The sequence below is a fragment of the Zootoca vivipara genome, chromosome 10 (genome assembly GCF_963506605.1).
Source record: "Zootoca vivipara chromosome 10, rZooViv1.1, whole genome shotgun sequence".
In the NCBI taxonomy this organism is placed as follows: domain Eukaryota; kingdom Metazoa; phylum Chordata; class Lepidosauria; order Squamata; family Lacertidae; genus Zootoca; species Zootoca vivipara.
The window spans coordinates 22,316,259-22,344,099 of record NC_083285.1 but is presented as its reverse complement, the minus strand read 5'-3'; the positions used below and the strand labels follow the sequence as shown (position 1 = coordinate 22,344,099).

Sequence of the window (27,841 nt, the reverse complement as noted above, 5' to 3'; positions counted from 1 at the left end):
TCTCCATATCAATGGAACTATCAGTGATGCTACATCATATTTGAGCACCATTTATAGAGGCAGTTCTGGGGACGGGGTGATGGTCAAAATGGTAACACTCACTCCCAAGAATGCTTCTCATGTAGTGCCAATGAGGGTAACATTTCCATCTCCCTCCATAAATGTTCCTTTGAATGATTCTATGTGACAACATAGCATTGCTCACGGGTTGTTGTTTTTCAATTTCACTCGTTTTTCAATTTCAAATTCACATTTGAGCCAATCAGAAGTGAAGACAATGCTTCTGAAATATGACACACAGATGATGCCAGGTCATGCAGTGAACAGGATGACATTGTGATAACACTTGGCAGATTAAATTTGACCATGCAATTGTTTCACTGAAGACCAGCAAAGCCAATTCTGAGTTAGGATAATACTTTCTAAATAGGAAAACACTTTAGAGCAATCACTGGAAAATGGCAGAAGACCAGATGCATGGGTCTGAGGATAACCATTTATAGCTCAAGCCAAGTTAAAAAGCGATACAAAGGAGACTGACACTATAGCGTGAATATTTTTTTATATATATTTGGTCATTGGGCATATCATTATATGATTTCTCATCATTGTCTTTCTTTTCACTCAGTAATATTGTTGAAGCCATAATGCAACATTTCAATATTTCCACGTGGATCTTTATGTTGATGGAGCAGTATTCAATAAATGTACATTTTTTTTTAAAATGCCAATAAATTTGAAGTGGTGATATTTCTAAGAGTAATCTGTTAGACCTTTAATTAGACTAAAAGAGGTGTCAACTAATCCATAGATCCAATGATGACAAAAAACAAACTTCTGAAGGACAAAACTTCTTTCTGTGGATTAGGTTCCTCCGATTTTCTTTCATAAACAAATCTATATAACCCTCTGGAAAAGTCAAATGACAATTGTTACATATGGAGTACCATTAATACATCTATTTAATTATAATTTATTTGTCAACCATAAAATGGACAGAGCATGGTCCTGGTCTACTCAATAGGAAAGAAAATGATAAAAAGTAACTTCTAAAAAATCCAAAAATCACCAGTATCAAATAATACTAATATCAATTAGTATTGCCTGAAATACAAAGAAACAGCCAATGTGTCTATCTATATAAACTTTAATTAAGAACCTTGCATTGAAAAGCAGATGATACAGTATATAGTTAGCTGTGCTGACAACTGCTGGGAACTTAATGTCTGCATTAAATTCGTACAATTATGTTGAACAATGTAAATCTGAGATGATGAAATTTAGCTCACCTGTGTTCCGGATTAAATTAAGTAAAGTGTGCTTTGATTTTCGTGCAAAAGTGATCTGGTTTTGTTCCTTACATCACGTTAGAAACGATAAGGCAAATCATGCAGTTTGGCAAAGGAAAAAATAATAATAATTGTGTTTGTAGGTTACAAAAATATGAGTCACACACTGCATAAAAACAGAACCAAATTAAAACGTATCACAGAAGGCTTCCAAGGTATTAGTTTGTATGAAGTCATCTTAGTTTCCTTAAAACAATTACATAATTTATGAAACTCAGCAGCGCTTGTGTAGCTTTTGAAATTCGCCTATAGACAAATTGTCATTTTCACCTGTTTTCTTTTTTAAAAAAAGTTTCAACTTGTAACAAAGAGTCAAAATTAAACTCAAACAGTATTATTGATATATATATATATATATTTCATGAAGGGTCTAGGCTTTTAAAATGTAAATTTACAGTACAAAAATCATACAAATTAAAGACAGGGTGGGTGGGGAGTCTATTCTTGCTTCATTTAAATAGTATTAACATGGGCATCTACAGTACCAGTCCTAAAAAGTTAAAGTCTATCTCTAAAGCAGCTAGCAAGGCTGTGCTAATAAAATATGGTCAAAGCTTATAATTCTTGAAGCCTCAGACATTGCACTATTACTTGAGCCAGCTGAATCAGTATGCAGTGGATGGTGTGTCCCTACCCTAGCCCACCCACATTCACACCAAATTCCCAGCACACCATGAATTCTGAAAGAAATAGGCATTTCTTTTTAACAGCTTTAAATACAGCATAGAAACAGTCAGAACAAAGACATTCTATACCTCTTACGGAAGTCCCGGTTTTGAAAACATAACTAATATTCAAAGCAGACAGAACAGTTGAGAACTATCTGAATTTTAATAACATCTTTCTATCTCGTGGGATCATTTAATAGGGAAAATCATGTTAGACCTTTACAACTCTTATTTACATCTCTAGGAAGTAGAACAATATTAATTTATTGGAAAATGCAAATCATTCTCCTAATGGTTGGCCTTCCCTAAAGTAAGGCAATATGTGTGTCACAAAAAAATAAATAGGATAACTTTTGTTATTTGCTACTTTGTCTTTTCACTGCATATCTGATTTGTTATTATTGTAAATGATTCGAGCTTTTAAAGATCATTTTAAATACTTTTAACTATTTTAATATTGATCCAACTGTGGAATTGCTTTTCAAATTTCCGTCATGCCATTATACTGGCTAGTAAAAAATAATTAGACTGTATATAATGTTGGAATTTAAATTCTGAAATTCATGACAGAATTTGGAATTATTCAAATTGTGACAGTAACATTTGGATACAATGAAATATTAGAAGTAAATTTGCTCATATAACTATTAATATTACTTACAGCAAAATAAACCTCTATATGACTGCAGAAAATCACACTTGGCTTGACTAGCATTATTTCTAAAAGACCATGTTGAGTTTAAATATCATTTTAAAGTTAAGGTGCGGGAATATCCTTTACTGTTAATACTCATACGAACTCCAAATCCATCTAAAATAAGATTCATCGCTATTGAACTTGGATTTCAGTGTTCTTCGCCCACATTCAGTCACTTCAAGAAGAAAAGCGTTTAAAAAATGAGTGCAATGTTTTTGCTTTGACTGTATCTCTAAAAACCTGAAAAGTCATAATTGATAGGGGCCATTCAAAAATATGCAGTACACAAAACAGATAGGATAGTACGGACAGACGTAGTTACTCCTACATATACCACATACAATCAACATTTCAATCTCTATTATGTTTTCACGATTTGTTATTAAAGTTAAAGCACCTATGTGTGGTGATTTTACTTTTACTGTACAGCCTATGTTATTGGATTTTAACACTGTAACTTGCCCCATTGGACCGAATCATGCAACTGCCGCGGATCAGCACAAGTGTTTTATAAGGCATAACTGGAACAAGTTAAAAATCATTCCTCAAACTTTCAAAAGTTGAGTTGCTTGATGAAGGAGTTCCTGCCTCAGTCTCTTTTTTTCTTTCCTGAAATCCATGATTAAGTCAGGAGGATAATTTTCTTGAAAGTGTAATTTATTTGGCTTAGGATAGTGCCACAGGAATAATAATAAAAAAAGAATTGAAATCCTCTCAGGTTGGAAGGTCCTTTGAACTCAGTTGAGGACATGTTAAATCCAGCTACATTCAGAATTCCAGGTAGGCAAGGATGCCAACTGCAGACAGCAATAAACCAAGACAACTGGGCGATATTCCAGCAGCAATTCCTGTAAATGAAACAGATTTGGCTTTCATTAAGGGATAGCCATTATGTTATATGCAAAACAAAATGTGATGTTCATCAAAATGCTTGACAAATATTTTCTGAACCAATCAAGGTTGTGATCCAAAGTAAAGGTGTGGATTGATTTAATAGCAAATGTAAAAATAAAATGAATGGGACCAATTTGTTCATAAATTACTAATGAAGAAATCAATGTCATGTATGAATGCCAGAACTGTCCTATTTTTTTTGTTCATTCTGAACTAATTTAGAGCCACTTTAGATTACATTTAGATTACATTGCAATTAGATGACATGTACATTATTTAGGTGGCAATCTGATACACATGGCGGAATTGATGTCCAGGGGAAGTTTCCAAAAGGTGACGCAAGCTCAACAACTTTCGGGGTGTCCTGGTTTTTACTTTTTGAAATATCGCAACCCATAGTATAGGATTACACTGTTGGTTGCCAATAATATAGATCTCTCTCTCTGTCTCTCTCTCTGTCTCTCTCTCTGTCTCTCTCTCTGTCTCTCTTTCTGTCTCTCTCTCTGTCTCTCTCTCTGTCTCTCTCTCTCTCTGTCTCTCTCTCTGAAGTTTGGCAACTTCAATTCTTTTGGGGAGAAGTTGAATACAGTACCTGAAATTTTAAGGGCAATTAGATGGAAAGGAAGTTCTAGGCAGGGGAGTAGTAGTTGGAAGGCAACAGGAAATAAAAAAAAATGAGTGGAAGTAATGAAAATGAATTAAATGATAAGAAAAAAATAGCTATTTTAACCTATGGATAAATATCCAAATGAGTTTTTAAACTGTGGTTGTTGAAAGAAGCAGAGACAGCATTGAGGTGGACCAAAACCACACTCACACTTCTGATTTCACATGCCATTGTACTACATGTGAGTAACACATGCATAGGGCTAGACATTGCTTAAATACATAACAGGCAGCCAATATTGCTGCCAGTAGGAGCTTTCCCCCTAAGGGTCCTAGGCATATGTTGGATCTGTGTATCCAGTCAAGTCTCAGTGCAGAGAGTGAAGATATAAGCCGCCTCTTCCTGCACATTGCCTTTACAGTGAGAATTGGGCTCCCCCACCAGTGTACAGGACGTGGGTAGCACTGTGGGTTAAACCACAGAGCCTAGGGCTTGCCAATCAGAAGGTCGGTGGTTCAAATCCCTGCAATGGGGTGAGCTCCTGTTGCTCAGTCCCAGCTCCTGCCAATCTAGCAGGTTGAAAGCACGTCAAAGTGCAAGTAGATAAATAGGTACTGCTACAGCAGGAAGGTAAACGGCGTTTCTGTGTGCTGCTCTGGTTTGCCAGAAGCAGCTTTGTCATGCTGGCCACATGACCTGGAAGCTGTATGCCGGCTCCCTCGGCCAATAATGCAAGATGAGCGCCACAACCCCAGAGTTGGTCACGACTGGACCTAATGGTCAGGGGTCCCTTCACCTTTACCACTGTACAGTAATTTGTTAAGGGGCCCCTGAGTGCATGCAGAACTAACCTGCAAGCAGGAGGGTCTGTGCTGGGTTTTCTTTCCATGTGCATTGAGTAGCAGAGTTAGAAAGAACCCAAAACCATAGGATTAAGCGAAAGGGAACCTGACTCGATCACAAGCTCGCTGTAGGAGACTGTAATGATTAAAAGTACAGCCGGTGCCACAGGAAAGCTGAGTCAAGAGCAATCTTGTTTAGTTATTTATTTACTGGACATAATCCTATTTTTAAGTATTAAAGGGACTGAGTAGAGGCTATGTGCAGTTTCCCAGCCTTGATAATATTTCACTTCCATTCCTTTATATGTTATTCTACTACTTAATGGGGAAAAGGGTAAAAGTAAAAAATCTGAAAAACAAGATCCGAACTTGATTCCAATAGAACCTATTTCTGTATACTGATGAATTGTTGTTAGTATTTGTTCTGGAACAATTGTACTAGAATGGCATGCAGCTCGCAGAAAAATAATAATTTTGAAATGTAATTCAGGTGTATTTTAAAATCTACATACCTGGAATTTTTACTTGAGCTACTTCTCCATCTCCCCCTTCACTGTGCACCCGAACTTCAACAACATATTGACCTTTAACAGGGGCTGGAACTTCTATATAATGTTTGCCAGTGCTAAACAGTGTGCCATTAAACTGGCCATCTGGTCTATACAGCACCTTTCAGGGACAAAATATGGTACAGGATGTAACTCCAGAGAATAAATCAAATAACAAAAAGGCAAGCTGTATCTTATTCTAGAAAAAGCATTAAAGAAATAACTACAAAATGAACATCCCCCCCATTCAACCGTAGAAAAATTAAATGCTGAAAAATGTAAAGTAATTGACCTGATCCCCAGTTTTAACTATTATGGGCTTTTAGGATGCAGGTGGTGCTGTGGTCTAAACCACAGAGCCTAGGGCTTGCCGATCAGAAGGTTGGCAGTTCGAATCCCCGTGACAGGGTGAGCACCCGTTGTTCGGTCCCAGCTCCTGCCCACCTAGCAGTTCGAAAGCACGTCAAAGTGCAAGTAGATAAATAGGTACCGCTCCAGTGGGAAGGTAAACGGCATTTCCGTGCACTGCTCTGGTTTCACCAGAAGCGGCTTAGTCATGCTGGCCACATGACCCGGAAAAACTGTCTGTGGACAAATGCCGGCTCCCTTGGCCAGTAAAGCGAGATGAGTGCCGCAACCCCAGAGTAGTCCATGACTAGAGTCTGGACCTAACAGTCAGGGGTACCTTTACCTTTACATTTTCAGGGCAAACTAGATGTAATGTCAGGAGATCTATGATAGGCTTTCTGCATGGTTTTTAAGAACAGCAGATGCAAGCACATGTGTGAGAGACCATGTTTGTTGTATGAGTTGGAGAGTTCTGGGTCAAAGCTCCAGTGCAGAATCAGGATCTTCTTAATATTTCCCCAGCTGTGTCATGGTTTTCAAATCCTACTCCTGAAGCTGCTATTTGCCTTTGATGGGAAAACGTACATGACACAAGGGGAATGGTTTGAAAAGCCTTCTCTGCACCACGGAGGTTTAAATAAGAAATTCAACTTTAGCTAGTCCAACCAGTCCAAAATTAATAACATATTATGAAGAAATGTGAGATAAATAATTATGAATGCTTTCATAAACCAGCATGATTTTCAGTCAAGATATATACCTTTAAGGTATATTCAAAGCAATTTTTTTAAAAAAAAAAATGAACAAAAATGGAACACATCTTGGGCACCTGGTGAGAGGGTACTGGCAATTCCCCCCCCCCCACTACAGGAATGTGTGCTTAAATGTTTTTTGTTACTTGTATTCTGGAGGAAATGGGTTGAGATTTATGGGAATCAGAGATTATTACTAGCTCCACTCAACACAGAGTGAAAAGCGATGTTCTAGCAGGACAACCAATCTTTGGCTTCCTTTTTACTGCCTTCATCATGGGTAAGTAAGTAGTAAGTAGTAAGCACTGGGGGTAGTGACACGAGACAGTTTCCAGAAGCTGGAGAGCCACTTCCACACCTGCCTCATCTGAGCAATAACTGAGAAGAAATCAGGACTGGTTCTCCATATCCTCCATGGATCACCTCTTTTTCTATGCTTCATGGACTGTGGTTCCTGATTCTTGCTTTTATCTGGGAAAGCAGGTATCCTAAGATATCCCAAGTCACCAGCACCTACATTGATGTCCAAAAGACACCCCTTTTAGTCACTGAAAAAAAGAAGAAGGCAGCACAGTTTCTATGCCTGCCTTGGTAATGAGCGCACAAATCATAATACAGGGGTGTATTTTTGGCCATGGTTGACTTGCACACCTGTTTGAATGAGAAGAACTGTGGGGTAGAGAGATATGTACTTCTGAATTATGTAGCTTGTTTTCATATCATGCCAAGACTCATGCTCAGATAACAGTTTCTAAGAGTATGAAGACAGCATAACTAGCAAGGAAATATTGAAGTCAGTTAAAGGAGTTTTACTGAAGTATTCATATTAGACTAACCAAGGTTAGCTGTTTATACATTCTGTTGTCGCTCCTTGAAGGTGTTGAATCTGATTGTAAGTCAGTTAATAGACAAGTGAAGTGATAAACCATATTTGCTAAATTACACAATGTAGGCAGAGCATCTCAATACAGAACTTACTTTATATCCTTTCACAGTAGATTCATTGGACTGTGACTTGACATGGTCCCATGTTATGATGTACTTTGAACCAGACCTTACAGAACTGATAATTCTTGGTCGCTGCCTTGGAGCTGAAAAATATTATATGACCTTTATTTCTGGTGCGTACAGGAAGATATCCCCACCACCATCCCGTCACACACACACCATGAGAAAGTTACAGGGCAACCCAACTCCCTGATCCCCTGTTCTGGAATGGGTTTGGATGAGGTCGAGGTGTGCCTTCACTCAGCCATGCAGGTAAGATAAGATATCTTTATTGTCATTGTCCCCTTGCGGGAACAACGAAATTACTTGGTTGCTACATCCACGCAGATAAAGCATTCTGCATAATCCAAAATTACAAAACCTAATTAAAAACAGTAAATATAATACAAAATAACAAGTAAAATAAGATGACTTCAAAGTCCAGACTTTCCATTTAAGGCCAAAATCGCTCTAGAGAAGAAACTGTTCCTGAGACGGCTCGTTCTTGCCTGCATTGTTCTATATCTCCGTCCCGATGGCAGGAGCTCAAAGAAATGGTGACCAGGGTGCGTTGGATCTCTTGATATGTCTAGTGCTTTTCTATGGCACCTGGTGGTGTAGATTTGTTCTAAGGTGGATGCCCCTCCCTCGTCCACCAAGGAATCTTTGGATTTCCCCCCGTCAATTCCTGTACACCTTGCCACACCTGCCTGGTGTTATTACTCCATAGGTGATCCCCCAGCCGCTGTCTGTACGCCTCTTTGGCCACCCGGATACCTCTCTTTAAATCTGCTCTGGCTGAGCTGTACAGCATCCTATTTCCACTTCTAAAAGCAGTATTTCTTGCCTTTAGCAACCCCTGTACCTCCATTGGAAGTCCTGCTGGTGAGAGTGTTCCAATGTGGCTGAATAGCTGACAGAAGCTAATACTGGGGGTATCACCACTGACAGTAGCCAATGGAAACCCCCCAAAGAAAGCCAGAAATCCCTGATATCTTTTGGGGTGGAGCTAGGCTGGCAAAGAATCTGCTGGGTTCCAAACCACCTGTGCTTCTGTCATGTTACAGCATTGATCCAGGCCTCTTTGTCTGGGTAACAGAAAGTAGGAAATCAGCAAATGAACCACTTTACTTACGTGCTTTTTCTGTAATGAAACCCAAACGGCTACTGGGAGGTCCAACACCTGCAAAGTTGAAAGCTGCCACATCTGCGTAGTAATGTGTGTCAGGCTTCAGGTTTTCCAACCTCACTGAAAAATTCTGACTGCTCACTTGTACTTTATTTGCTTCTATTTCTCTTCCACGGCTGGGCCAGTAGCGGATCTATAAACATGAGACATGTGTTTATCAGAGAACAAGAATGAATTTCAAACAACAGTGCCCGTCATTTGACTGTCACTTGTTCCTAAAGCAATGATACATAAGGTCTGCAAACAGAAGAGCTCTCCGATTCCAGGTCAAATTTTGCAACAGAAGACACTGGTTCAGTTCTGGCAGTGTGCTCTGCATTTGGAAACATGTGCAGTGGCAAACTTTATTTAGCACAAGACTTTCGAACAAGAATTAGAAACTGGATAGCAGAGCGAGATATAGTTAAACCTATACAGGAAATAGGAAATGAAAAGAGCAGAGGGATGAGACAGTAGACTCATTTCAACAATTAAACTTGCTATCTCCTTTTTAAATTCAAAAGCTGTTTTTTGTTGTTGTTAATTACTACTACCATGCAGAGGAGGAAAGCCCAGCTTGTAAGCTGACTGCATTATGAAGAGGGATTCTAAACTAGTCCTCCTAGTTCAGACTGGAAACAGGAGAAACCTCCCCTTCAAAATGGTAACAGAGAACAGCAACAGGACACCAATAAGCAATGGCCCAATGTTTTCAAAGTCCACAATGCATTCAACCAAGAGTTGCCAACTCTTTTTGGACCAGTGAAGACATTTTTTATTTTGAGAGAGTGCAGTTGCAAAATAGCTGCTATTCTATGTGTGACATAATACAAAATGGCTTCCAGTATGGCAAAACATAGAATTATAGAGATGGTTCATTTTATATACTTTGATTAATAATAAATATTTTTTAGCTCACCTCATACCCTGTAATAGCTGGACTAAGAATATGCTGCCAAGAAACAGAGGCTTCTGTAGATGATCTGACTCTTACTTTCACATTTCTAGGTCTTTCAACAGGAGCTAGAAAAATGAGTAATACAATTCACTTCAAATGTTACAAGTGAAATATTCTTGATTTACAATGAACTTGTAGCTACTTTGGCAGCTCTAAATACCAACTGATTTAGAAGGAAACTCCATTAATGCACTGTTATCAATTGCAGTAGTGTGATAAACCTGGGATTGCCAACTTGTTTGGGACCAGTGGACAAATTTTGAATTTTGATCGAGTGCTGGGTGCCTGAATCACAAAGCAGCTGCTATTGGGGGAGGCAGTTAATAATAATAAATAATAATAAATTTTATTTATACCCCGCCCTCCCCAGCCAAGACCGGGCTCAGGGCAGCTAACATCAGGTATAAAAACAATTGATTAAAATACAACTTAAATGCAACCTCATTTCAGTGGAAGCCCAGAATCAAAACTGTTTGGGGGGAGAAAACGTCAAATCTCCACCAAGGCCAACTATCCAGACTGGTCCTATGTGGGCCAGAAAAAAAGTCAGGGAAGTCCCCAAATAGGGGTTCCATCACAGAAGGAAAAGGAAGGAGGGGGAGGGGATCAGGCTGTTGTCATAATACGAAGTTGCTGCCACGGCATAGTGCAAAATTAGAAAGATGGTTGCCACCAACAACCTCATGATTACCCTTGTGGATTGTGGATTTTACATATTGATTTTACACACAACCCACCCACTGTGGCCACCTAATACCAACAGGGATAAATTCTCACTACCAGGAAAAATATCAAAGGTTAGCCACCCCTAACGTATATTGATGGTGCCTCCCCAATGGAATCAGCACTCTCCAAGCATTACAAAATACAGAAGTATATATGTTGTTGTTGTTGCTGCTGCTGCTGTTGTTAAGCAGCTCCTGGCATAGTTTTGCATAGGCTTTTGTAATTCTGGCAGTGTTTTCAGTGTTGTTTTTTATTTGTTTTTACTTAAATTATCTGTCCTGGGTTTGTTTGTTTTTTCAAAAGGCAGCTAACTAATTTTTTGCAAACCACTGAATCGAAAAACAAACACAAACAAATGCACAAACAACACATAAACTTTACAGAAGTTCTTCATTAATGCAGATAAGATTGTAGGATGTCGTGGTACTTTCAGCATATAGCAGCTGAGGCATAGTGCTTAGAATACATCCTTCCTTCACAGACACAAAGGTATCTGAACATAAAACTTCCAGGCTGTCTTTCTGGCCGGATATGCCTTGCACACGAACACTGGACATATCCTCTATCACATTGCTTTGCGGACAGAATAAATACAGACCTATAGTTTTGTAAGTATGATGCTGAATGTTTCAGTAATAAACATTATATTGTATATTTATTTAAGTGTAGGAAAGAAAATTAAGATTAATTTATATAAGCAGTCAGATTTGTGAAAAGAAGACACATAGGGTAGTCTACTGTCCACGAAAGATTTAATTTTTCAAGCACAGATCACTTCTGTTTTGAGGATTCTTAGCAACAAGTTGCAACAGATAAGGTGCTGCTGCCTAAGCTCAGGAAACCTTTCATATATTTAATCTTCTAACTGGGCACACAGTCAACTATACATCAAAACAGTCAGTGTTCAGGAAAAAACAGTTACGTATCTGTTGAAGGGCATCGAATAAAACCTAACCATCCTGTACGGAACGTTATTTATTTATTTATTTAAAAAAATAGCATTCAGTGAGTGACAGCTACTAAACCAATTTCATAATTTTAATAAATTATCCACAGTTGCAAAGGCATGGCCCCCATTACTAAAAACTAAGACAGTCTGCCAGAAAAATGGTTTTTCACATGGTGATTACAGTCAACGACTGGTGGCCTGATGGTCTGAAGCTTTTGAAGCATGCTTTCTTTCTTCAGGATCTTCTCTTGAAGACACAGATTATCAGAAGAACACAAAAAATTTCTGAGTACAATTTTTACAAAGAGTTAATGAGAATTCCACAAAGTCATTCTTGGAACTCTCAGAACTTGAAGTACCCTTTTCAGATGACTACATGTCGTCTATAATCCTAGGAACCTTCATCTAGTGGTGGGGGCAGGGCATAACTTTTAGTTCCCATCTTTCTAAAATATCCTGCAAGTATACATATAAAAGATTGGATGTTGATTTAAGTGTACAATTCCTCCAATTCCATGTGTCATTTTATGCTTTTATTTATTTTTTGTTTTTAGGCTGCATTTTTTGTTTTAATGGATATTGTTTCTTTATCGTACATAGTCTATACTGCTTAGAGTTCATAAATTCTTTTAAATAAATAAAATAAAACACAAAGTGAAGTCACCCTTTATCTCTCTCTGCTGAGGCCTTTGTGGAATTCATATTAACTGTCTGTAAAATTTGTACCGGAAATTCATCAAAGGAAGCTCACTTATATTTCTAGCGCAGTTGCAGATTCCAAAAGAGCGGCTCTTCAAATATTAATAATGTAGGGCTTTTAATCGACTAAACCTTTTAATCTTCTATCCTGAAATAGATAAGCCTTTGATCTGATCCAGCAGTGCTATTTTTATGTTATGTTCTTCTAGTTTCTTAGCTTTCCAGGGACAATCACACGTGTAGAATTATATACACTTTTGGTTGGATATGCACTTTGTCATAGATAGAAGATGCAATGCAATCAACGGGACTAAACTGAAGTAAACTGAACTCTAAGGATGATGATGTCTGGATCCAACCCTTAAGTTTTCTGAAAGCAGAATAGCAATTGTTCATTATATAAATTAGAATGAGGCTTATTATGGGTTGAAAGGTTAAGAAAATGTGATTTTAAAAGCATTTTGATGCCATAAATTTCAGGTAAGTCATTGTTGTGATAAACTTGTGAAAAAAATGTATTAATAGAAATGTTTGAATGAATTTTTACCTAAAGCAATGCTTTACTTAGATATATCCAAATTGGCTTAGAGCTAAACAAACAAACAAACAAACAAATTACCTGTTGCCAGTTAATTATCCAAAATGAGTCATCTACTTGAATTTACGAAGTTTCTGGCATGAAAAAGGAACCATGATCTCTTAAGAGATGGCAATGAATGGTCTTGACTGAATGAATGGTCTTGACTGCCAATGTATTTATACCAACTCAGTTCCCTGCTCTCCCTACTCGATTATTTCTACTTACCATCATCTGCTGAATAAATGATAGCAGTGAGGCTAAATGGTCCTTCTCCTTTGTTATTAAATGCTTTCACTTTCACTTGATATTTTGATGCAGGGATCATTGATTCATCTTTATGGACATATCGACCAGTTTCAGGCTGAGAAACTATAACTTTTTTCCACACAACTTGATCAAAGGGCTTGAAGGCTACTACGTATCCAAAATTATTACCAAAGTGATATTCTCGTGGTAAAGGCTATATATAAAAAAAGACAAAAGATTGAGAATTATTTTTTGGACAAAGGAGAACTCACGAGCAAAATGCTATCAGTGGAATTTGTTGCCAAGGAGTGTGGTGGAGTCTCCTTCTTTGGAGATCTTTAAGCAGAGGCTTGACAGCCATATCTCAGGAATGCTTTGATGGTGTTTCCTGCTTGGCAGGGGGTTGGACTGGATGGCCCTAGTGGTCTCTTCCAACTCCATGATTCTATGATCCCCAGTCCTAACAGGAGGGTTCCAGTAAAAGGTTTCAGCTACCCTCAAACAGTTCAGAGCATGAGAGAAATCAGATTATTTCAGGAGGAGGAAACCAAAAAGTACTTTCTTCCACTTGTCCATATTGTGCTAAAGAAGTCATATTCAGAGCTGGTTGCCAGAGCCCTGTGTGCTTTATTTTATGTGTTGTTTTTTTATTTTAAATTGGCTTTTTTTTTACCCACCCTTCATTGCAACAGTACTATCAGAGTGGAGTTCATAAAAATTTAAGACAAAATATATAATACAATTTTACCATAAATATATCTTTTTCCCCACTCAACCAGGTTCTGAAACATTAGTAACACCCACTAAACATTTGAGGGAAAATATGGTCTTCAGTGGGCCCTTAAAACTGATAGGAATTGGGGCCAGCCTTAACTCAGAGGTCTGGGTGCCTCTCAAGATTAGGTCCAGGATCGCTGCCCTTCTTGTGTGTTTCAGTGCCAAGTGTTCTAAGCTATAACCATTTAGGGTATCAATAAATGCTACCTCTTTGTCATGACTGGAACACATATGTAGCCAAGCCACAGTGATTCAGTGGAGGAGTTTTCCCCCTTTGAGATTTCTAGCTTGCTGGGCTCAGCACTGTCTTTGCCTCCAGTACATCTTCATCAGTCTTTTCTATAGAGTTTCTAGCCAGGTATAACCATGTCCCACTGGTTCTCTCTGTTCCACCAGGTTTCAATTGTGCCTACTATAACAAGGCTGTCCAAGTACTCCAGTTCACCTATCTTGGGCTTGGAGGCTTCTAACGTTAGGGTCTGTCTCTTCAAGTGTCTTTGGCATGTGTATTTCAGCCTCTCTGAAGTGCTAACTTATACACTGTGCTCACAATGCCTTGTTCTCCACCACCCCTATCTAAATTTTCCTCAATTTCACAATCTTCATCACAGAGGGGATATTTTGTTCCAAACCAGACCCTCCTCAACTCCTGCTGGCTTTCCTTCTTCAATTAATCTGTAAGTTAATATAATTTTTAATAGAAATCCCTCATTACAAGACAAGGCATCTCTACAATTCTGCCATGCCTGCAATTCAAAGGGATAAATGGATTTCTGCTGACATGCACAGCACACACAGAGAGAGTCTCCAGAAAGATTCAAGGAGACTTAAAGTCAGTAATAAAAACAAAGTAAGCCAAACATAATCCCTAAAATCCCAGCACACTAATAAATGTAGAGGAGGAGGAAATCCATCCTTTGTAACCATAGAAGAGGTGGTGGCAAGTCTGAAAATGTGTACTAATGTTAAGATCCAGGTTCTTAATGTTAAGATCCAGGTCCTTGAAAGGAGGAATGAGATAATAACTTTGAATCTGCATTAAGAAGGGGCAGTAGAATGGAAGGAAGTTTATATTCCTACTGCTCTAGCTCCTAAACACCTCGCCTTTTCAGGCTTTATGAATCACAACAAATTATCTAGGTGTGCCAACCTGCCATACATTTTGTTCATATGCCGTAACTTATGAAATTATTGGACCGTTAAATGCAAAGTATGCAAACTTTTAGAGAAACATGCCATGACCTTATACAAACCTATCTATTTGCCCTGAGCCAGGCTGACATTAAAAATAAGATACATTTGCAATGTTACATTTACATACATGCTAAAGGAATTACTGAGAAGGAAATCCTACCCACCCATTTTCCCAGTTTAAATGAGCCTCCCATTCCAGTACAGATGGGGAAAGCCTTCCATTAGCTGAGAGAAGCAATTGGGATATAAATCTATTTGGGCCTATGTGAAAGAACAAAGTGATCTTGTTTTGGTACTCTCTGATCTTGCATTAGTCACAACCCCACCCCACCCCAGCTATAATTAAAAAAAAAAGTTAGTCACAGCTGGAAATTATCCAAATTTGCAGTGCCAACTTGGCTAGGGATATGGACATTTACATGCAACACAAGATGTGTCATTCCCCCCCCCCCACCTCCCAAAGGTTTCATGGTCTTAGGAGTGAACATTTGTCAATACTTTTAAGATACTTTAAAGTTTTTTGAACTTAGTTTTTAATAGACAACTTTCCCCCCCAAATGAAAAGCAGACATCCGTAAAAGTAATATTTTTGCAATTTTTAAATTACTGCACGAAGTGAATACAGAATGGTTGTTAAAGATGAACAAGAGTAATATCTCTGCCTTATCTATATTTGCCTTGCTGCTCATACCAGGACAGAAAGGAGGCAGCAGTGAGGTCAGTGCGGTGCAAACAAGTGCATGTTCTTACCAGGGCATGCACCTGCCCTTGCTGATCACCTGGCTTTGATCACCCGGCCTTGCTGAATGTGTAGGGGTAGAACCCTCCCTGGACATTCTGAGCTGGAGAAGAACTCTGGGTAAATTATGCCCTTGTTCAAAATACAACTGTGCATTAGGAGCTAGATAAATCATACAGGCACGTCCAACTTTCAAGAGACTGTGATCTGCTCCCAGTATATAAAAAAACTGGCAATGATCTACCCATTGTCATTGGAGGGAGGAGAAGCGTGTGTGGGGTGGGTGGATTGCACAGAGTTGTTGAGCTTTTTCGGGGGAGGATTGCACAGAGTTTTAAAGCTCCCCCCCCCGTAACTTTTTGTACATGATAAGGATCCCGCGATCTAGCCAGGATCAGCTGGGAATCTATCAGTAGGTTGCGATCTACTGGTTGGACATCCCTGATATATACGTTTCAAATATTGGCACCATTACTAATCTTAATCCATTTTATGCTTTATAACAGGCATCCCCAAACTTCGGCCCTCCAGATGTTTTGGGCTACAATTCCCATCATCCCTGACCACTGGTCCTGTTAGCTAGGGATCATGGGAGTTGTAGGCCAAAACATCTGGAGGGCCGCAGTTTGGGGATACCTGCTTTATAACCTTTAAGGTGAGTTCCCAGAAAAGATTAAATGAGTTTAACCCTTTAAAAATGTACACAAAATCTTTAAAAATGTACACAAAATCACCAAGACTATAACCAAAATTGACATGGCATCCACTTGTAATCTTAACACTACCGCCCTTGGTTCAACACGAACAGTCCTTTTATAACAGTGTGAAGATTAAGCATAATTTCATTATTATACCTACCACCCAAGTTATTGTCAGCTCTCGATTGCTGCCACCCCCTCCTCCAACTTCAGAAGGAGCCACGTTTGGAGCTAAATAACAGAAAAAGGGAAATGTTTTCTCTGCTTTCATAAAATAAAATAAACCATCATTTAATTCCCCCTCTCATTAAGAATGCCATTGAGTCCATAAGGCCCACACAATTATAGTAATGCTAACCTATAATTGCTGAGAAAGTCTCAGGACTTGCCAAATGAAAAGCAAACTCTGTTTCCAGAAGAAACATGACTGAATCTAGGTTTTGCTATAGTGTACAGTTTTCCTTGAACGTATAATTCAATTTTGGGGTGGGAGGGGGAGTGTTAATTAGACATTCAGAAGATTTATTGCTCTCACCTCAAGAGTTTGTACTCATGTACTTTAAGCACATACTTAAAATTTACATCCACAAGTAGCTTATGGTAATAAAACTCTGCACAACTCAGAGTGTTAAAGAATATTAATAATTGCACTTATAATACTTAAACTGAAGGGCTAACAAGGACTGGTGCAATTTCTCTATTATTTTACTTAATTCCCTCACTTGTCATATTTCCGCCTTTCTGCCATTTTCCAAACTATAAGAAATACTTCTTTGGGAATCAATTCATCTTCCAAGTTTATACACTATATTTTAGACCTAAGCTCTTTTATTAAAAACAACTGCTAAAAAAGGAAGTGTCAGCTCCACTAGCCCTGTTTATTTGTTTAGATTTTGTTTTAGTTGGAAATACTTTTTCATTGAGGTTTACTTTCCTCTTTCAGTTGGCTTTCCTAGCTAATGCTTCCTTCATCCTTAAAACAGTGCCAGTTTCAACAGGGTACTGCCAGTTGTGGCTCTTTAGCAGTACAAATGCTTCACATTTATACTCCTGATATGCATTCATTCAAGACAATGACCCAATATCTGGGCTGAAAGGCCAACACAAAAGGATAATCTACTACTAATTTGCTGAAGAATGACATGCAGGCTTTTCTGTGCATTTCTGCAGTGACATATGATTTCCCAGAGAAATGCTGTTATCTCCTGCATACAGTCAAAGCAGCATGTATTATCTTCAACAATAAGGACAGAGCTAATTCTTCATGTAGAAGACACAGTTAAATAATATGTGTGTTGAAGGCCAAAGAATATGCACAACTGTGAACTGAGATCTAACATTAAGCATTTAGACAAAGCAGAACGTGTGCTATGGAGGATAAGGTCATGCCTTTGATACTGCTTTGAGAGCTTTCACTCATTTGTAAACCAGCATTATCTAGTACAACATGCAAAAACACTTTGGCATGTTTTCTTATGATCATAATGGAGAATTTGGTTAGTTTACCCCCCCTATATTGTTACACTGCCAAGCCAAGGCATATGCACCAACACACAACAACAGCTGCATTATGTTGCATTATGAATATAAAAGGGGGAGATTAAAAGCCATCTGAAGAGCTGCTTAGAATAATGCACCTCATCTATGACATCCATTTGCCAAAACTGAGACACCTGCATTTGTAAAGCTAATATGCTCAGGGTATTAGTACTCTGTGCAGATTAGAGTACAAATGTCTAGCTGTTCAGCATATCACAACTCTAGGAGTTGGTTCAGCCAAGCATGCATATGATGGCTTGCATATGTAAATGATCATTACAAATAATGGATGAGAACATAAGAACCCTGCTGGATCAGGCCAAAAATCCATCCAGTCCAGCATCCCGTTCTCATAGTGGCTAACCAGATGAGCACGGGCAAGTCTGCAAGCAGGACCAAGGACAAAACCACTCTCCTCGTTTGTTTTTCCTAGCAGCTGGAATTCAAAAACATAGTGCTTCAAAAACTGGAGGTCATAGTACAGGGAACAGTCATTCTTTGTGTGACCAAGGCACACAAACACTGTTTTCAGTCCCTGAAGGGGGCGTAACAGGGGTGTAACAAAGCAGGCACATAATGGGGTGGGGCGGGCTATTACGCATCACTGATTCGTGCAATGACCTGGAACGCAACCCCTGCACAAATGGGTGGTCATGGATAGTTTTATTCTCCATAATGTTGCATTCTCTTTTAAAGAAATCCAATTTGGTGTCCATCATCACATTGTGTGGTAGTGAATTATGTGTTTATATGCATATCATACCTTACAGGACATTACACTGTCAGCCATCAAATGTGGAAAAACCAAGTGATGTTCAGGCAAATGCTAAAAGCAGTTTAATTTTTTCCCATTTCAATAGGTACTCCTTACTGCTACTTAGTGGAAGGGATGAGGTGGTGGCAAGGTCGAGGATGGGCAGGTGCATTGCTACCGTAGTAACACTTACTGACTCAGCCAGTGTATGCACACAGCAATCCCTATTGCTATATGATAGGATAGTGCCCAAAATTGTTCCAGAAAAGGTAAGCATTGAGTGCCTCTTGAAAACTTAAGGGAAACAAATGGAAAATTGCAGAGCTAAAGGAAACAGTGGCTTGGTGTTCATATGAAAATCTTGAGGATGTGGCCTGCTGGGGCTACTATTAGAACAGCTTCTTCTCCACCTTCAAAAACTTCATAATTATGTGAACATTCACTGAATATAAGCACAAATATTTCTCTTCTTCTAAAATATCCTGTGTTTTTAAATTAAGCATCATCTACATAAAATTAAGTGCTGTAAAAAAGAAAAGAAATAAATATGCTGTTTTGGTATGAGTAAGTGGTGATTTAGACAACCATTTTCCCCCTAACATGCACTGAGTTCTGCAGTCACCACATGGTGGAATTCAAGTGGGCCTAGTCTGGAAATGTATGTGACTGCAATGGTCTTTATACATTGGACTCCTTTGGGTAACCTCATTCAAAGTGAGTGCTTATTCCACACCACACAGAAACTGCAAAACATGATGCAGAATGCAAAAAAAAAGAACAGTTTACTTGAATCCGAAGAAAATGTGTTCATGCTCATTTTTGCACCAAATGTGATAGTTACCTATTAAGTATTTTATACTACCATACTATTCTGGATTTCAAACTGGTAATTGAATCAGAGATGGCATTAGTGCATACGTACAAGATCCCTCTGTTCGGATTTTCTGTGATGGCATACTAGGGTCTCCTTTCCCTAAAATATTAGTGGCCATTATCCGAAATTCATATTCCATCCATGGGATTAAATCAATCACCTTGGCTGACTCCACATTTCCATCAACAACTGGAGGGTCTAAATGAAAAGAGAAAGATTATTTAATACACAGAAAAAGCAAACAATAGCAGCCAAGGTTGTGATGTTCGCATTTCAGTTGCCACATGGACAGCCTCTTTTGTCAATCCAATTATTTATGAAGAGCCACCAGCCTAGAAAACAAATGCAGTTGGGCAAGATCCCTGAGATGGTACCATCCCAATGGTATAGCCTGCCGTATTTTAGAGACCACTGAGGCATTTTTATGCAAACATCATTTCTATTCTACTTTCCAAAACACACACAAGAAAAATAGAAAAGGAACCACTTGAATCATTCAGCTACAGCTCTGTTTTTCCAATTAACATGGACACTAAAATTATTTCAATAACATCAAGTGCACCAACATGATAAAAATGAACATCAAATCAAATCAAATCAGGGGCCTCTTGACATATTCCACTGAGATATGTTGGAATTTGTTACATTTCCCATACATTAAGTTGGGGTTAGTGTGTGCAAATGTGACGGCCCTATCAATACAAAACACTGCAATTACCATTGCCCAAAACACTCTCACTGGTTTGCAAATATGCCCAAGGACATCAAAAGGTTTCTGACCCCTACCCTAATATCACATTGACAGGAGTCCATGACACTGAGGCATTCTACCGTAAAACACACTATATCATTTTTTATAACAATACCTTTAGGACAGAAGAGCAAGAGACAGAACAGAGACAGACAGATAGACAGATAGACAGACAGACAGACAGACAGACAGACAGACAGACAGACAGACCAGACTTTTAAGTATTGCCCACACCACTTTTTTTTCCTGAGTTAGATATAGTTTCAAAAGATACTGCCTGGCAAGATGCAGAGCAACAACATTGACTTGATGGTTGAGACGTGACTTATTAAAGGTTCCTCTAATTTTGCTGTATCAGGTCAGAACTGATTTCTGAGGGGAAATAGGGAGATTGCATTCTGAACAGAAGGTAAAATTCCACATCATTCTGTTGCTGAACTCCCTGCCTTTGCTAAACACCAGAATGCATATATATTAATGCACAAAATGGTGCACAATTTAAAACCTAGAGACCAAGACTGTGAAAGTGATGCAGGCAAGTGTGTTACAGCACTACTTTAACTGCACAATTGGTTTTTCTCTCTTTCACGCCAACTATTAAACAGCTTCTGTATTTTTTTCAGTAATGTGTACCTACAATCGGCCTGGTAGGTATAGGGTTATCTTCCTAATATTACTCTTACCTGTTTTGGCATCCTTCCAGTACTCAGAAAGAAAATTCCTTGACTGGATAGTGTAATTTGAAATAGGACTATGATTGTCTGTCCCACGGCTCCAAGTAAGAACTACAGATGTGTTTCTAATATCTTCCACTTTGAGTCCTCCTGGGGGGCCTGGAGGTCCTGAAAAACATTTTCATGAAAGATAATGGCATGACCTAATCTAATATTGAATAGATAGGTATCAAAAAAATAAAAGTTTTTAAAGAAATGAATTGCATCCTCTTCAAGCTTTGCAATAAATGTTCCACTGAGAGTTTTGTACAGAAATTCAGGGGTTGTTGCACATCTAAAGACCCAGTAACTAATACAATAAGCCTAATTAATAAAATTAGGGATGTTGTGGGACTTGATCTGAGCCTGGTCTAATTATGAACTCCCAGAGCTCTTAAATAGGTGAGTAGCACAACTCTGGGACCCCTGATGGACTCTGCAGTATATCAGACTTACAGGAAAGGGAAGAGGAAGGACACAGAAAAATGTTCTTCCTCCCTGATGACTTCTTGGCTGGAACCACTGCACAATTTGAATCAGGATAATTAAAGAGGGAGAAGGCCCTTTCATTTCCTAAGCACCCTTGGATGGGCTCAAGAAAGAAAACTACTGTACCTGATTTTTTCCAGAAAGAAATTTGCTCATTTCCTTATGAATCCAGGGGAAATTTGGATTCATAAGGAGCAGCACCCCTATGAAGAAAGTCATAGAATCATAGAGTTGGAAGAGACCACAAGGGCCATCCAGTCCAACCCCCTGCCTAGCAGGAAACACCAAGTCCATTTGGGCTCTTCATTTTAGAAAAAGAGCAAGTGACAGATATATATATATTAGTGTGTAAGATGGTGGATTAAGTGGAGAAAGAACAATTTTTCTCCCTATGTCATAACACTAGACTTGGGGCCAGCCAATGCAGTTGAACGCTGGAAGATTTAAGACAGACAAAAGAATGTACTTTACACAGTGCACAGCTTAACTATGGAATGTGCTCCCACAAAATGGAGCGAAGGCCACCAACCTGGATAGCTTAGGCAAATTCACGAAGGCTGAGGCTTTCAATGGCTACTAGCCATTTTTTGGTATCACTACTGGGGAGAGTGCTGTTCTACTCAGATCCTGTTTCCAGGTTTCCAATAAGCATCTGGTTGACCTGCTGTGAGATCCAAACAGGATGCTTGACTAGACTGACCTGATCCAACAGTTTTTTTTCTTATGCTTTTAGGAGATCTCACTCATCCCCAAATGAAGCTGTAGGGCTCAAATTGAATGAAGATTGCCCAGGTGAAACAGGGGTGTAAAACCTTTACAGTGGTTACCTCGGTTTACAAACACAATTGGTTCCGGAAGTCTGTACTTAACCTGAAGCGTACTTAACCTGAAGCGAACTTTCCCACGGAAAGTAATGGAAAGTGGATTAATCCATTTCAGATGGTCCGTGGAGTACTTAAGCTGAAGCGTACTTAACCTGAAGCGAACTTTCCCATTGAAAGTAATGGAAAGTGGATTAATCTGTTCCAGACAGGTCCACAGAGGACGTAAACTGAAAATACTCAAACTGAGGCGTACTTAAACTGAGGTATGACTGTATTCGCTCTTGTATGTTTTGAAAGATAGGCTTGAATTTCAAGAATGGGGTTTCTCACCAGTGAGCTCCTCTGGTTCCTCTATGTTGTCAGTACACATTTCAATCCCTGTAATGCCCCAAATAAAGTTGTGCCCTGGTGTGGATTTGTTCTAGAGGCCATTCTGAGGGAGAAGACAGCTTTCCCCTTTTGGCAGTCACCATTTTAATAATAATTCTTTCTGAAATAGGGTGGAAATCCATGTCACACTATAGTGACAGTTTCATCAGTGCAAGTAGTTGACTCTGGCCCATAAATTTTATATTTAAACACAAAATTACCTCTCACAACAAGATCAGCTGAAGCTGTAGCATTATCAACAATTGACTGAGCAACACATGTGTATCTTCCAGCATGCCGTAGTTGGGCATTTTTTACTATAAGTTCACCGTTGTTTTTTATCTATGGAAGAGAGGAATGACAGAAGTCAGTAATCCTCCACTGAACTCATATGTTTACTGACCTAAAATTTTGTGCAATCAGTGCCCACATACTGAAAAGAAATACAAAAAATGATTACATCACCTGCCACAGACTTGTATGCAGCACTGGAAAAAACCATAAATATATGCATCATAGAATTGTAGAGTTGGAAGTGACCATGAGGGCCATCCAGACCAACCCTCTGCAATGCAGGAATCTTTTGTCCAACAAGGGTCTCAAACCCACAACCCTGAGATTAAGAGCCTCATGCTCTGCTGACTGAGCTGTATTTTAAAACATGCATGAAAGATTTCGAAAACAGATTTTACTGTCTGTCGTAGACACCTAGACTAATGCAGGACCCCCAGACGTTTTTACGGTCCGTTGATACCTGACAAACGACTTTTAGTACTCCACTGCCACCAACCAGTTCTATTTCTATACCGGCCTATTACCTCTAAATATATTACCGGCCTAATACCTCTAAAGTCCACTAAATTATGCTTTCCAACACACTATCCTTTCTGAACATAAACCACCAATGCCTCTCCTCAGACTCTAACCCAAGCTCTATCCTAACTCCACTCAACTGTCTGCTCCCACCCAGTTCAACTCCCAACTCCTCCCAGGGGTGGGTTTATATAGCCAACCTAAGCCCACCCCCTTGGGTTCTATCTGTCATCCACTGTTAACCCTTTCTAACTCGGGTGACCGTTACACTGTCTAATGTAGGTTCTGATGTTCAGAACATAATTTCATTTCATGTTTTTTTTTAAAAAATGACTTGCTTATAGTCCCCTTTCTTTATAGGTCTCCTATTTTTCAGAATTCAATGTTTGAAAATTTGTAAACCGTGGAATGGAAGGAGGTGTCAGTTTCGGTTCTCTAAGTTTCTTATGTACCCAATCTTAAATTTAGTTCTTCCCACATTTTGCAGTGATTCCTTTTGAAAAAATCCTTCAAAACCCCAGTCAAACTGTGCTCGCTGAGGTCATAACTTGTATGTTTGACACAAGCACTCCTATGTGTCCTTTCTACTGATTATAGTCAAGACAGATCTCTGGGACTAAAGCTGCAAGAACAGCCTCTAGAACGTAAGTGATGTGCGACTTGGGCAGAGTCTGAGCAACCATCTTTTACAGCCTACAGTATGGTTGTGGTGGAGGAAAAGTAATACTCTTATACTACCAGTACATCCACGTAGCATAGATCAATAGAAGTGTTCCAATTTGATAAAAACATGTATGTAGAAACCCCAAGGGTGATGATAATAATAAACTCTCAGTAAACCAGTGCAATTTATTTGCTAAGCATTTAATGGCTATATTTTGTTCACTTGTTTCTATTTGAAGTTCAGAGTGCTGCCTTTACTTATAAACATCTAAATAACCTGGTCAGAGGCATCCGAACAAACACCCTCCCTATTCTCTAAGACAGAGGTCACAAACATGGTGCCCTCTAGGTATTTTGGACTACAACTTCCGTTAGTTCCAACCAGCATGGCCAATAGTCAAGGATTATGGGAGTTGCAATTCATAACATGTGGAAGGCACCATGTTGGCTACCCCTGTTTTAAAGCTAATGTTAGAAGCCTGGACCAGATTTCCCTGCTTTTGGGAGGTAAGGCAGATGCCAACCAGGGCTTTGTCTATGGCGGCATCCAGCCCATGAAACACACTCTCTACAAATATCCAGGTCATGTTGGCTTTGTTAATCCAAACTGTTTTATTTTACCAAGCATTTCAGGGAGGCTTGCTTGTTGCTCTTTATTGTTTATTTTTGTTCTTGTTCTTTATATATATGAATTTTATAGGGCCTTTTAAAAACTACATTTGATTTTTCTTCCTTCAGTAGCACCTTAAAGACCAACTAAGTTTTTATTTTGGTATGAGCTTTCGTGTGCATGCACACTTCATCAGATACACTGATGAAGTGTGCATGCACGCATGATTTTTCTTGTTAATGGATTTTATACAGTGTATAGCTTGATAATTAAAAATATAATGATTGATAATTGAACATACAGCAGAATATAAATGTTTTAAATAAATAATACAACCTGCAATCTTGGCCTGCAATGCAGGGAATTCAAGAACATGACTTACTTCAATTTAGACTGATTTCTATGCTCTGTTTTAGGCAGAGCTGTGTTTTTCTATGTAATGCGTTTGTAGTTGTATTTAAAAAATATCAATCATTACATTTAGTATCATATTCTATTTGGGTAGTTCACTGTCTAAAATGAAAAGTTATATCCTCAGGCCTAATTGAGTCCAATGACAAGCAATTAAAATCTAAGCCCAATTTCAGCATTGTAAACTGAAGGCAAGATTCTTTATAAATCTACTTTGCAGTTTACGTATTAAGAAAATGTACTGAGATCAATCAACTGAGTTAAACATGTGTTCCTCTTTTAAAGTATTTCCATAAACTCCTCAATCACCCTCTTGCAATATATCTAGAGCACTTTCATATATGGTAAAATGTTACAAGAGAGTAACATTCATATCATACCATCTTGAAATGGTTAACATTTTACTGTCTTAATTCCCTTAATTCAGTCCAGATTGCTCATTCACTTCATTCAATCCAGTATTCATTGGGGAGTCAGGAAGGTAAGAACTAAGAAATGTTCACTGATGCTTGTTCACTGAGCAATTAGAAAATAATATAAAGGAGTTGTCTTCCAGAGCAAGTTGTCTTCCAAAAGTTGTCTTTTGAGGGTTTTAGTTAATTAGTCTTGAAGGAAGCCAACCAATTTGCAAATACTGTAAAAATATTTTTTCTGTACTGAAAGATGTATTTTACAGCATGTTTTTGAGGGAAGGGGGGAGGTGTCATTGCAGACATGGTGTGTTTTATTTATTTAGTCAAATATTTAATGCCAGCTTATCAGCAATAAAGATTTGTTTTAATGCATGCTGGAAAGAATTATACAAGGCACAATTATATGAATGTTGCCTTCAGTTGGATGCACCAATAAAGCATAGGGAAGACCCAGTGCATCCCATATGGATATTGTTCATCTCTGTTTCACACACTGTGATTCTATTAATTATTAGGAAAATGGGACTCATCTTATCATGCTGCCAGTTTGAAGCAATATAACTAAAAATTCCCTGAGCTGTACATTGTTCAACATTTGCTTTACACTTTGTCTAGAATACTGAATTGACTGATAGAAATAGTATGCAGTAGATGCATTTTGTGTTGAAGTTCTGCAGCAGCACATTTGAGGGAAGAAAACATGCAATAATCTTCCTATCTAGATGGAGCCGGTTTGCATATGAAATCTCTATGGAATCAAACATTTAGCGGTTTGTAATCAAGCTTTCCAGTGCTCCATGGGAGCGTTGGTTCGCTAGAATAAAGCTTACAAAGCAAATAATGAGCATGGTCAGCAGCAAGTTTAAGCCTCAGCATAGAAAAGCATGCCCAGCTATGTTTTTACTGAAAACCTCAGCTTGGCCGGGTTACAAACTACAGGAAGAACTGAATCATGAAATGGAAATTTTGATGGCAGCTTTCAGATATGTTCCAAGTATACAAGCAATTTAGCACTCAGAACGCTCGTCAAAGTTTTAAAGACCTACATTTAAAAAACAAACTACCAAAGCTGCTACTTTAAAATTTTGCAACTTACACACAAGAAGCTAATGTTTTCCTTTCTTATCTCTGACAATAGATGTTTTAGGCATGTCTTGCAGATTTGCAGGGAGTCTAGCAGCTGAGTCACTAATGTTTCTTGACAACTGAAAGTATGCCACTTAGCAGCAATTGCCTTTCAAAACGATAAAGACTAAATAACGCAAACAACCTGCATTTCTAATGGATGCAAATTAGTTTTATGTTTCATTGTTGACTTTATGAAGTGAATACATAGATCAGTGCAACTATCTTGAACCCTCCCCCCATTAATTCCCCATATTCCTTACTTGAATATTAATATTATTGCAGCTACCAGTATATAGGGATCATTGTGAACCGCAACAAAGTCTGCCAAATATCTGGTAGGCATCATAAAGTTATGACACAAAATAGCCAACAGATATTTAATGTTATGATACTTAGTTGCTTAATCTTTTTTGTCTCTGTGGTAATCTCCTGTCTGATACTTTGATGCAACAGAATAATCTGCCCGTGGTTTCTGTTCCCATCCCTAACTGGGAACAGTAAACCTTATGCAAAGCTGCCACCTGGTGATCAGAGCCTGTAACTCCAAGCTAGGGGGAAAGGGTTGTTGAAAAGAGAGAATTGTTATGGGTGGGAACTACAAATTGGCAGCTGGTGAAAACCAGCTTTAAAACTACGTAGTGTGTTTGTCCAGAACTAAATATGGATTGTAGGGATGTTGTTGTTTTTACAGGAACCTGGAGGTGGTATGTTCAGATGATACACACACCCCACTATTGCCACTATTCACAGGATTTGGAATGGGATACAAGAAACTGTGTCTTTATCGTACCACCTTCAACTCTGTGAGGATAGAACTGTACATCATGAGGCAATGCATTGTAATGCTAATGGAAAGTAGAACCATCTACAAGAAAGAATCCTAGATAGGGAGTGCTTCACATGGGCGTAGGCAGGGGGGCAGGAGGGGGCAATTGCCCCCCTAGAAGCAGGGCCACTGGCCAGCCTGCCCCACTGCCCGCCCGGTGCCGTCTCCCTTCTCCCTGGCTGGCTGTGGGGCGGGCGGCGGGAAAGTCCCTGGCTGGCTGTGGGGCGGGCAAAGCGTT

At 38.9% G+C, this 27,841-nt stretch overlaps 1 protein-coding gene across 1 annotated transcript in view; it reads right to left on the bottom strand.

The window, feature by feature from the left end:
• Positions 1-331: 331 nt before the first annotated feature.
• Positions 332-27,841, bottom strand: part of CNTN1 (contactin 1) — a 149,052-nt gene continuing 121,542 nt past the window's right edge. Inside the window, exons 18-27 of the mRNA XM_035127315.2 lie at positions 22,961-23,081; positions 21,028-21,186; positions 19,642-19,791; positions 16,587-16,657; positions 12,998-13,232; positions 9,780-9,883; positions 8,828-9,014; positions 7,684-7,796; positions 5,570-5,726; positions 332-3,562 (exon numbers count right to left, since the gene is read on the bottom strand). Of these exons, the coding sequence (XP_034983206.1) occupies positions 3,483-3,562; positions 5,570-5,726; positions 7,684-7,796; positions 8,828-9,014; positions 9,780-9,883; positions 12,998-13,232; positions 16,587-16,657; positions 19,642-19,791; positions 21,028-21,186; positions 22,961-23,081 (1,377 nt within the window). The 3' untranslated portion in view covers positions 332-3,482. The remainder of the gene's footprint in view (positions 3,563-5,569; positions 5,727-7,683; positions 7,797-8,827; positions 9,015-9,779; positions 9,884-12,997; positions 13,233-16,586; positions 16,658-19,641; positions 19,792-21,027; positions 21,187-22,960; positions 23,082-27,841) is intronic.